The sequence below is a fragment of the Chiloscyllium plagiosum genome, chromosome 25, assembly GCF_004010195.1.
Source record: "Chiloscyllium plagiosum isolate BGI_BamShark_2017 chromosome 25, ASM401019v2, whole genome shotgun sequence".
Classification (NCBI taxonomy): domain Eukaryota; kingdom Metazoa; phylum Chordata; class Chondrichthyes; order Orectolobiformes; family Hemiscylliidae; genus Chiloscyllium; species Chiloscyllium plagiosum.
The window spans coordinates 31766107-31778291 of NC_057734.1; the positions used below are offsets into that span (position 1 = coordinate 31766107).

General features: G+C 37.7%; 1 protein-coding gene across 1 annotated transcript in view; it reads left to right on the forward strand.

Annotated features, from left to right (window-relative positions):
* The window catches only part of ddx54 (DEAD (Asp-Glu-Ala-Asp) box polypeptide 54), a 38151-nt gene extending 26197 nt beyond the window's left edge, over positions 1–11954 (forward strand). The window contains exons 8-16 of the mRNA XM_043715845.1: positions 1102–1223; positions 1813–1874; positions 6269–6400; positions 7886–8096; positions 8897–9031; positions 9746–9967; positions 10402–10475; positions 10572–10754; positions 11790–11954. Of these exons, the coding sequence (XP_043571780.1) occupies positions 1102–1223; positions 1813–1874; positions 6269–6400; positions 7886–8096; positions 8897–9031; positions 9746–9967; positions 10402–10475; positions 10572–10754; positions 11790–11933 (1285 nt within the window). The 3' untranslated portion in view covers positions 11934–11954. The remainder of the gene's footprint in view (positions 1–1101; positions 1224–1812; positions 1875–6268; positions 6401–7885; positions 8097–8896; positions 9032–9745; positions 9968–10401; positions 10476–10571; positions 10755–11789) is intronic.
* Positions 11955–12185: the final 231 nt, after the last annotated feature.

Consider the following 12185-nt stretch of genomic DNA (forward strand, 5'->3'; position numbering starts at 1 on the left):
CCCTCCAACCACACGGGATGAATGTAGATTTCTCCATCTTTCTCATTTCTCCCCCCCCCCCCCCCCCACCTTATCTCAGTCCCAACCCCCGGATTCAGCACCGCCATCTTCTCCTGCAATCTTCTTCCCGACCTCTCCGCCCCACCCCCTCTCCGGCCTATCACCCTCACCTCCTTCCACCTATCGTATTCCCAGTGCCTCTCCCCCAAATTCCCTCCCCACTTTTATCTCAGCCTGCTTGGCACACCAGCCTCATTCCTGAAGAAGGGCTTATGCCTGAAACGTCGATTCTCCTGCTCCTCGGATGCTGCCTGGCCTGCTGCGCCTTTCCATCACCACACGTTTCAACTTCATTATATTTTGTAAGGATCACTGAAGCACAATGATTTGAACTTTTTTTGATAGATAAGTGCTGCCACATTGATTAAGTTGAACAGAGAGACTGTTCAGTCATGCAAGCATTTACGAGTGACCCCTTTGTAAATGTTCCAACAATCCACTTATTTTGCAAAGAAGTCTTGCTTCACTTGTATGGAATATTGGTGTGACTGTGCTTGAATGTTGTGGATCATTCTGATCCCCATGGCTCATGGAGGATATACTTGCCTTCAAGGGAATGAAGTACAGGTTCACTAAATTGATTCCTGGAGTGGTAGGACAGTACTGTGAGGCTGGAAGTATTCCCTGGAGCTTTAAAGAATGAGAAGTGATCTTGTAGAAACTTAGAAATGGTATTTCCTCTGGCTCTAAGGTTGAGAACCAAGTTGAAACAGTTTAAATCAACAGCAAGCCATTAGGACAGAAATGAGGAAGAACCTCTTAACTCAGATGGTGGTGAATTATTAGAATTCTGTAACCCAGAACACTGTCATTAAGTAAGTTCAAGACAAATTGATCAAGTTCTAGTTAATGATATCAAGGGATAGGCAGATTGTATGGGAATATGGTGTTGAGTAAATGATCGGTCATGATTCCTGAATGATGGTGCAGGCTCATGCGGCTGAATAGCCAATTGATTTTCCTTTTGTTCCTATCTATTAGAAGAAATGTTTATTGATGAAGCACCACTGAATTCTGCTCTGCATTTTTCTTCTGTGCTAGATTATTTGAGATGGGATTTGCTGAGCACTTGCAAGAGATTATCCGAAGGCTGCCTGACTCAAGACAGACTTTGCTGTTTTCAGCTACACTACCGAAGCAACTGGTGGAGTTTGCACGTGCTGGTAAAGATTTTAGTCTTGTTTTAAAACCGAAGTAGCTTATTTCAGAATTTTTTAAGTACTCTCTGTTAATGTCCTTCTTGCGAGTTCAGTCGTTTACTGATAAAACAGGATTATATTTGAAACAAAAGAACAGTTTGGTGATTGCAGACAAACCTCTGGTTCAGGTAGATAGGACATTGGATAACTAATATGTGAAAGAACAGAAAAATGCTGGTTTCAATGCCCAATCAGCATGTACAACACTAGTATATGTTAGGTTAGGGAGTTGAGAATCCACACGGGCATTTTTCTGATTTCTGTGTTTGAAAATATACAGGGCAACCTCGATTATCCGAACGAGATGGGCGGGCACTATTTCGTTTGGATAATTGATTATTCAGTTAATCGATTAAATGCATTTCCTCTGGGGTTCAGAGTTTTTAAAGTCTGCTCCCCATTCAGGAGACAGCAGCAGCACACAGCCGGCAAGTCCTCGCCCACAGACACGTTTTGATGATTGATGAGTATATCAGATTCAGAGATGATGTCTTTTCTTTTAAAGTTTAAAAAGTTAATTGATAAAACTAATAGTTTTCTAAAAATCTTGCAGGTTTGACAGAACCAGTTCTAATCAGACTGGATGTGGATACTAAGCTGAATGATCAGTTGCAGGTAAAAAAAAACTTTTTATGTGCAAATTAAAAAAATGAATGTCCGCTTAATGTTGTATGTTGTACATCTTTATATTGTGGACAATTGCAGTAAGTACATCTGTGTTGGCCCAGGTCTTCCAAGGAGCATCAAACATCATCTGATTGCTGCTCTACTGAAAAATTCCCCCAAGTCTCAAAATGTTCCACATTTCTTCCAGGATCTTCAAGCTTGGCTTTACCAGAAATGCATAGTGCAGTATCCATTGAGGAAGTCTGTCAAAATAGAGGTTGAGTTGGGAGGAAAGGGTCTGTATTACCCCCTTTGTGTGTAAACAATATTAGCTACCAAATGGTGCTTTAAATGACCATTTAAAATGTTTGTGAATGAATGAGTGGGTGAAAGAGTGAATAAAAGCAATAGGTATAGGATAAACAGATGGGTGAGGAAGGTGGGATAGGACTACTAAGTGGAGACTATGAATGATTTAATGAGGTAGGATAGGTATAGTGGATGAGAAATTAGACTGAAAACACCCAATTCTTCTTCCCAAATTGATAAATCAGGGTTCCCTAATTTTGATAAGGTTGAAATATGTTCCTAACCCAAACCATTACCACATCCCTACAAAAAAACCATTTTGTGAAGTCAGGTTTTTCTAAAGTCACCAACTCCATTTTTCATGGATTTTTAAACATGTCGGGTAATTTTAGCATCTTTTTTAAAATTTGAGTCACGTTGAAATTGGTGGAGTAAATTTTGCGGTGAGGGCCAGTTCGTTATCTTATCAAAATTGTCACTTTAATTGCTGTTAGAGCCCTTGTGGCAAGAATCATGTATAATTTGTACCCCATCTTACCAGGAATATTTTACTGGAACAATTTGCCACTCTGTCGAGATCCCAGAACTGGCTGACATTCTGGACTTCCCCATCGTCATATCTCAAAGGCTGGTGTGCATCTGGTCAAGCATTGTCAGTTTGAGCTGTCCTGAAAGGTTCCAGATATTTGCTCTGGACATTATTGCACCTGCCTCCTACCAAGGCTACTGCTCTACCAACCTCAGTAATGCACACAACATCTTCTCCACTCCACCTCATCCACCCCAAACTGCATTATCTGTCACCCTCTGTGCTGCCTACTCAGTTGCTTGGAAAACCTCTATACACATGCCAACAAGAAATGTCAGTACCACCGATTCTCCTCTTTCATAACATCAGCTTTTCTCTCAGTCCTCGAGGAAAAAAGCCCACAGCAAAACAGAGTCAAGACAGATGTTGTGTTGCTCATCAATTGTCCCTTGCCTTATGAGCAGATGATTCTTGACTGCTGAAGAGGCCTTCAATTCAAATCTAATTCAGATCAGAGGCTGCACTTGACCTACTGTGCTGAGATCCCCTGGGTGAAGGTGATCCCCATGACTGTACTAAGGCCTGCTGACAACTGTGTGGCAAGCTTCCTTGCTTTGTCATGGCAAAACCATAGTAATGTGAGCTAGATATCTGGCTGAGAGGGCAGGAATACTGGAAACATCATGTAACCACAGAGTGAGTGATCAGTGTTACAGTGAGCGAAGAACCCAGAGATGGAGACTAATGTAGTCCATCAGCTGGCTGCATGTCCCTGAGCATAAAGCATCTTTACTGCAGCATTGCAATCAGAGTAGTAGGTACAGCCTGAAGTGAGGCATTAAAGTGCAGAAGTGTCTTTTAAGTGGATTGGAGATGTACCATGAAGTTTCATAGAGACTGGCAAGTGTCAGATGCTAGTGTCTAGACGTGAGATGCTGTGGCCATTGGCCATGAGTGTGTGCCTGTGATGTTGGTGCCCGGTGTCTAACATGGAAGTCTATTGAAGCAAGCAGTGAGTTGAACTCACTCTGGTTTCTAGGTAAAGTTTTTATGACAGCTGGTTTGTGTGGTGAGTTTAATAATGAGTTGGACTGTTAACAAGCATTTAGCTAGCAACAAAGTATCAGTCAGGACCTTGCCATCCCTTGCCAAGAATTTTGCTGTGCAAAAGAGGGGAAGTTGTGGTGAGATGGTCTTGATATTGAGATGATCGTCTTTCCCAATTCTAATGCTCATTTCGCCATAGCCCATGTCGCTGAGAGCCTGGTCAGATTCTTGCACACTTTTTTTTTCCCCAGAAAAGTTGATAACTACTTCACAAACATATCACAGGAAAATAAAATATACTTCTATAAATAGACCAAACAGAATGGTTACTTTCATGTATTGTATGAGTTAAGTGAGAGCGATCCAGAAATGGTCATACAGCTGAAGACAAGATTTTGTGGAGATGTTTTTGGAATAAGGCATGTTCAGCAAATTGAGTAGACAGCCTGAATAATACTTTTACCATGTGCTTTACCAGGTGCATTCAGAAACTTTTGAAAATAGATTTCAAGGAGGGTTTAAAGCTTCACACCTTGAGACTCTGTAAAAAGCTGATGTTGTAACTGGGTTTCCACAGTTTTCTTTCTGATTTTACTTATGGACTCTTCAAAAGTAAACAAACTTGTTATTTTTAAAAAAAACTTCCAACTTTCAAACATCGGTGATCATGTGATGACCAATTATTTAAACATGATTTACATTATATTGTTTCTGGAGATGATTACGTCATCTGGAGATGATGATGCCTCTTAAAATGTTGTAATTGTACTAGCCCCCACCACTTCCTCTGGCAGCTCATTCCATAAATGCACCAACCTCTGTACATGTTAATGAAACAGTATGCAACAGTATGGCCAAACAATTGAAGATGCAGTAGAAGATAACTAGTTCCTTGGATTTAAACTTTGAGTTTCTTTTGCTACTAAGCCTCATCCAGAGATCACAGGATTAGGCCTATTGTTAGTGTTTTTAAAGAAGATCCTGATGATGGCACATGTGAAATTCCACAGGAAAATAGTTCAGGCATGTCCTTGTAATCTACTTCTAGACGGCTCCAGAAAGTAGGTCCACACAGTTTCAAAAGCCAGATGATCTGAACTGCCATTATAATAGGCTTAAAATGTCCATTTTGAAAAGAAAGCACAGTTTTTATCAAGTTATAATGTTCTCTTGCCTGCTTGGCATGTCAGATCTGGTCAGAGGGTAGTTAAGCCTCTGTTTGGGGGCAGGTAATGTGTGTGGTGGGGATGTGATGAATGTGGATGGAGCCAGCATGGGAGCTCCTAGTGAGACGTTCAAACTTCCTAGGCAATTCCATGTAACTGAATGTGCCAGGACGTCTGCAGGGTCTCAGTAGGCTTCTTCAGTGTATGTATAGTGTCCTATAGTCTAAAGATGAGAAGATTCCAGCTAGAATGTCATTTACTTGTCAAAAAAAATTACGATAAATGTCTACAGCATGGAGGGATTTGGGAGTCCTCCTGTTTTCAAAAAAAAATACAAGTTCAGGTAATAGGGGAGGCAAATGGAATGTTAGCTTTTATTTCAGAGGCAATGGCGAATCAAAAGAGGGATGTCTTGCAAAAACTATACAAGCTACTAGATGAATCACATCTAGAATACTATGAATAGTTTGGTTCCCTTGTCCAAAAAAGATATACTAGCACTGGAAGAAGTCCAGAGAAGGTTCATGAGGTTGTTCCTGTGTATGGAAGGGTTTTCTCATGAGAAGTTGATTGTATTGGCCTGTACTCTGAGGCATCTAGGAAAATAAAAAGTGATCTTGTTGAAATATATGATCGTAGATGCAGAGAGGTTGTTTTTCCTTCTGCAAGAGTCTAGGACCAGAGGGTGTAGTCTCAAGGGTAAAGGATTGCTAATTTAAGACTGATACAAAGAGGAATTTCTTCTGTGAGGATAGTGAATCTGTGGAATCTTTTTTACTATGGAGAACTTTTAAGGCTGTATCTTTCGGAATATTCAAGGCTGAGGTGGAGAGATTTTTAATCAATAAGAGGATCAAAGGTTATGGAGAAAAGACGGTAAAGGAGGTTTGAGGATTATCAAATCAACCTTGACCTCATTGAATGGCAGAGCTCACTCGCTGAACCAAATGGCTCGCTTTTGCTTCTATGTGTTATGATTACCTGCTTCTATTTGGCTTCAGTTTATGATTGTGCTAAAGGTGAAATTGTAAACCATTTCTGATAAATTAAGTACCTAGCTAGTCCGAAGTGTTTGGAAATGCAAGATTGTTACAGATATAGGTTGTTCCTTCAAATCTGTGTGAAATTTGCGTGTGTGAAAGCTCGATTTGTCATGGGAGGTAGATGATTAAGAAGTATTGATAAGCAGGTGTAAGTTGATCATGGCGTTTCTGTTCAATGATGTTAAGAATTAACACTTGATTCATAAACCATTCCTAATTTTAAGGTCTAGTACTTGATAATTATTTTGGAATAACGGGCAGTTAATGCACAAAGATCTGTACTAAAACATTGTATTTGCTATTTTACAGATGGCATTTTTCCATGTCCGGTCTGATGATAAGGCTGCTGTTCTACTTCACTTGATGAGAAATATCATAAAACCTCAAGAGCAGACTGTCATTTTTGTTGCTACCAAACATCATGTGGAATACTTAAAAGAGGTTTGTGTGAAATGGAAGGTGCATAAAACTGTTCAAATAAAATGTCAGCATTGTCAAAAGAGCAAAACCATTTCTTCATTTCTTAAGGATCCCCATTCATACTAACTTGACAGTATTTAACTTCTGAGCAGAAATTTTGAGTACTGAAACAGTGTTAAGTTTCCAAACATACAATTTAAATCACATCTCTTTCCTCAATACATAACCAGAATAGATGAGTTAATAACTGGGGATATAGTGATGTTGATTATATGAATAATACAATTAATGTCTGATATCATTCTGTGACTTCAAATGCTTCCTGCATAATTACTCAGCACAGTTGTTTGGTTTTCCTTCATTGGTACCAGTTATTATTATATTTTCTTAGAACAAAACCACTTGACTTAAGGCTAGATCCATGGTGATTTATGTTTATAGTGGTATCAGAGCATTAATATACTTTTATTTTGAGTTAGTATTCACCAGAATCACAGAATTTTTATATTGCAGGAAGAGTTTATTTGATTTGTTGCGTCTGTACAATTTTTACAATTGACAAGGTCACTTCGGGCTGTTTTCCTCCCTTGCTTGCCTAATTCTGCACACTATTTCATTTTAAATACTGCCTAATTCGCTTTTGAAATCCTTGATTCAAACTGCCTCACTCACACTGTCTCCCTCTAACCACTCATTGGGAAACCTGCTTTTGCAGTTGATTAGTTATGTACCTTGAGTTTTAGGCTACATTTGTAGAATATTGAATCCACAATCATTACCATCTAGAAGGAAAAAGGCAGCAGATAAATGGGAATACAACCTCCTCCAAGCCACTCACCGTCCAGACTTGGAAACTTACAGCCATTCCTTCAGTGTTGCTGGGTCAAAATCAAGAAACTCTTTTCCCCCCGCTATAATATATAGTTGTACCTGTAACAAATGCAGTTGTAATGCTTTGAGAAGGCAGCTCAGCACCACCTTCTCAAAAGCAACTAGCCTTGGACACTAAATGTTGGCCCAACCAGCAGCGTCCATATCTTGTGTCTGAATTTTAAAAAAAGGTTTGACCAATTTGAGGTGGTGGCAGCATAATGTGAAGTGTGCTCATAATATTATGATTTTATCTGGGCTTGTCCCTGGCTGCAATTCAGACATATAAATTTCCAAATGCTGTGAGATGACTCCTGCATGTTGCTTTTGTCACTTGGTTTTTGTTTGTTTGGCTGTTTTATGGGATCTTTCACCTGAATTATATTATAACTTTATGTTGACACAAAAGTCTCACTGGTATATTTATAGTGAAAATTGGAAAGCCTACTTTCATCCATCAGTTGTGGTGAAGAGTCATCAGACTTGAAATGGGAATGTTTTCTTTCCCCCATAGATGCTGAAAGACCTTTATTTTGATTGTTTATTTCCAGTATGTAATTTTATTTTTGTAGGTATGCGTTATCGCATTTTCATGACTATTGTGACTATTTATTTACAATTTTTTGTTTCTCCCAGCTCTTAACCAGACAGGGTATTCACTGTTCATACAGCTACAGTGCTCTTGACCAAACAGCAAGAAAAATCAACATTGGGAAATTTGTCCACAGAAAGTGTATGGTGATGATCGTCACTGACATTGCAGCTCGTGGTATTGATATTCCCATGCTAGATAATGTAATAAACTACAACTTTCCATCCAAAGCAAAACTTTTCTTGCATAGAGTTGGTAAGCAAATTTAAAGTTTCTAAATCTGAGAGAATTGGCTTTAAAATTTACTGGTGTGATGGGAAGACAAAGTTGGGATTCATGCAGTGAGTTATTTGCACCCTGCAAATTAGGACCAATTTGAGGGCCCAGGTGTTCTATTTCTATTGATTTCCAAAAATTAATCTTTTGTGCTGATTAAAGCTGGGGAAAAAAACTGTCTGGATATTAGTTCACATTAAGAGGCAGGGCACTTCATAACCGCCAGAAATTATGTTGAATATTTTAAGAAAGCTGCCTCAAATGTGCAGTTGTTTTATAATTTGAATCCATTTTACCTTTGATTTTTATTTTGGATTTTATGGACTATTAAGTAATCTTGCCCACAATGTTTCAGATGTTCTTTGATTTAAACTTTAAGTAATGATTGTCTCTGTAAGTTGCAGCAACTGTGCATGCTGCAGAGCCTTTATAAAACAAATTGAAGCCAAGAATATTGTGAATATTTTAAATACATATTTTGTGTTAGTTTATCGTAAACAGTACTTATATGTTTGTTAAATACTGGGGCAAAAAAAGCATGTATAATTGTGATGGAATTAGAATGTTTAATTTATATATACCTCATGAAGTTGTAGTATGAAGAAGTTTCTCAATGTAAAGATTCAACATACTGTAGTATCAATAATTATTGATAAATATGCAGGTTTTTATGTATGTAGATTATTCTAGTTCTTTATTGTGGACTAAATTTTCTATTTATTGGAACATATTAAAATATTGCTAACAGCAGATGTATAAAATTGTGAATTGTGGATCAGGTCGAGTAGCCAGAGCTGGGAGAAGTGGTACAGCTTACTCGTTGGTAGCCCTGGATGAAATTCCATATGTTTACGATTTACATTTGTTTCTCGGACGTCCTCTCAAATTTGCAAGCCAAGCTGAGAATTCTGAAGGTAATCTGTGTTTTAGGTATCTATGTTGTTTAGGCATTGTGGTTTAAATGCATTATGTTTTATTAAATTCTACTCTAGTGAACCTATAGTGCATGGCTTTTAAACTAAACTTTAGACTTATTTATTCTATTGTTATTTCAACTGCAATTTAGAAAGGTGGCAATAAGTAATTTTATTTGTTTTGGAAAATGCACATTTAGTCTTTCAGGTACTGATTTGGCTAAACTAATTTTGGTTAAAAAAAACTCAACTGTCTTCTGTAAAATATGGGGCCATGTGACATTGAGACATTGATCTTACAGCATTCTCCAAAACATTATCTAGAACTTACAAGAAATGTTACATTAATAACATATTTGAACTTGAAGCTAAACAAATTGGGCCAGCAATTCCAACTTCATAAAAGCTATGATATTTTCTTTCAAAGTCAAAGCATTTCTTTAATGATTGTAGTGAGGTTAACCAGCTAGAACTCAGAATATGGGTTCTGACTGGGCTGTTAACCTGGTACAATCAGGGGGCCCTCTCTGACAAAAAGATTGAGTATCAGAGGTACTAACACTCTGATGCCTGGCCCTGTAGGATGGAGTACTGTAGTCAGTGGAAGAAAGGAGCTATGATATTTTTGCAGCAAGAGTCACTGTGAAAAGCCACTGAGCTTTGTGACTTATTCTGCCATAGGGAGAGATTTAAAAAATTATTCTATGCATTCAGAAACAAGTGGAATATATGGCAAGGTACCCCAGAATACCATAGATGATGAGGAATCACTACTTATAGCAGACCATAAGGCTTCGCTGGATCTTCAGAACCTGAAAAGAGTGTCTGAAAATGCTTACAGGCAGTATCTGAAGTCAAGACCAAATCCTTCTCCAGAATCAATAAAAAGGGTTAGAGAAATGGACTTCTCAACACTGGGGATTCATCCTTTATTTGGTAAGTTAAGTATATTTAAAAATACTATATAGTCAATTTGTGGGAATAATTGTCATATTGATGGACTGCTACTGTCACATTACTTGTTCTTTTTACATTTATAACACTTTTATTCCAAAAAAAAACATGGCAAGAAACACATTTCAAACTGTTGCTATAAAGATCAAAAATTAGGGAACATTTTTAGGTCTTCTCCTCCTGGTTATCAAACATGTAAAAGAGAAAAATGATTGTGGTCCCTACTAAACAAATGCATATGGCTGTAGTACTATGTCTCCTATGCTTGTGAGCTTACCGACAACAGATTCCTTGAGGACAGGACTGTAACATTTCATTATTTTACAGTTTTGTCAATATTGGTGCTTTAGGTAAATTCACACACTGAAATTTTGACCTAATAAAACTTGAAGCTTGAATATTTTCTTATTTTTAAGGTGTGAACATAAAAGATGCAGAACTTCAAAGACTAAAAATTATTGACAGTATCAAAAACTATAAAGCAAAATCTGTAAGTGAATACTTTTGTTTGTGTATTATTGTTTTTAGTCCATCTCATGGCAATGATTATAAGCCAAGAGCTATAGTTTCTTTATAAATTTTACAGACCATTTTTGAAGTCAATTCTACGAATAAAACCTCTGCAAGTGAGATCATGAGGATGACACGAAATAAACAGATCTTGGTTATAAACAAGTTTCAACAATTGAAGGAAGAAAAGAAAACAGCTCCATCTAAGAACATGCCAACCCTGATGGAAGCAGATCTCCCTGATGAAGATAACATTGAGGTTTAGTAGTTTTTTTTTATGCATGTAGTGAACTGAAAGGTTATTCATTTCAATTTTAAGAGATGGACAGCAGTCGACAAAAGGCTTGTTCATAATAGGGACCATCGCAGTCTAGCTTCACTTTTGTTCTCATTTATGTACTTTAACAGGGAATATTCTGGGGACAGGGTAGAAGAATTGGGAGGTGGGGGGGGAGAGAAGTGGTTAGTTAACTTGTGGTTGCCTTAATCATGGTTAGACTTAACTGGCAAGGTCAAGAACTTGCGCTTACCCATGGCTTAGTTTTTGAGATGTTAAAATCTAAAGATCCAAAATATCACCTTTATCATGCTATTTACAGATAAATTGAAACTAAATATATTTTCCTGATATGGATTAGAGTGCTATTTTTCATTTGACCTGAAAAGACAAAAGCTATTTTACTGTCTGCCCTAGAGAACATTAGAATATGTTCATTAAAATGAGCTGCAGTGCCATCTTTCAATTCACATTTAGAATTGAAGCCTAACTTAGAAGATAGAACATTATAGCGCAGTACAGGTCCTTTGGCCCTCGATGGTTCCACAAGTCAATGCAACAATCTGAAGCCCATCTAACCTACACTCTTCCATTCTCGTCCATATGCCTATCCAATGACCATTTAAATGCCCAAATTTATGCAAATAGATAAGATATAGACTTTTTAAAATGATTTCATCCTTAAATCTCTATGAAATGTTTAGATATAAAGAATGGCAGTTCAAAATATATATTTTCTAATATTTTCTAATATTTGTATGTGTGTCGTTGGTCACTGTATTCTCAAGGGCTGTTAAAACTAATGACCTACTCTCTTGAACCTTGCAGTCTGTGTGGTTCTGTAAATCCATTGCTCTAGGTAGTGTTGGCAGTTGTATTAAAGGTGAAGCTTATTACCTTTTTATATCAGAGAAAGTATGCATTGTCTATTTTGTAGAGTAATCGACAAACCTTTCTTCTCCCACAAGGAATATATTATTCTTCACTGTCATTATCAATTGTATTTTGTATTGATAGACTGTCTTCTCTGAAGTTATGGGGAGGAAAAGGAAAAGTAAACAACCAACAGAACATTTTCCTAAAAACAAGAAAGAATGTGAGCAGGATGAGGAATTTTATATCCCCCACCAACCTAAAGACTTCAATTCCGAAAGAGGGTAACTACTTAAGCCTCTTTACTATTCCACTCCAGAAAGTTTACTAGCTGGAATGCACTACTGAATGTATGAATTGTCAATTTAATGTGTCTTGTATGTGTCTAATTCTGTTGCTGATACAAAAACAGATGTTATAGCCAATTTTCCTATATCAGCAAGGGCAGAGATTATACCACAGACGCTTGGGGTATTCATAGAGTCATAGAGATGTACAGCATGGAAACAAACCCTTTGGTCCAACTCGTCCGTGCCGACC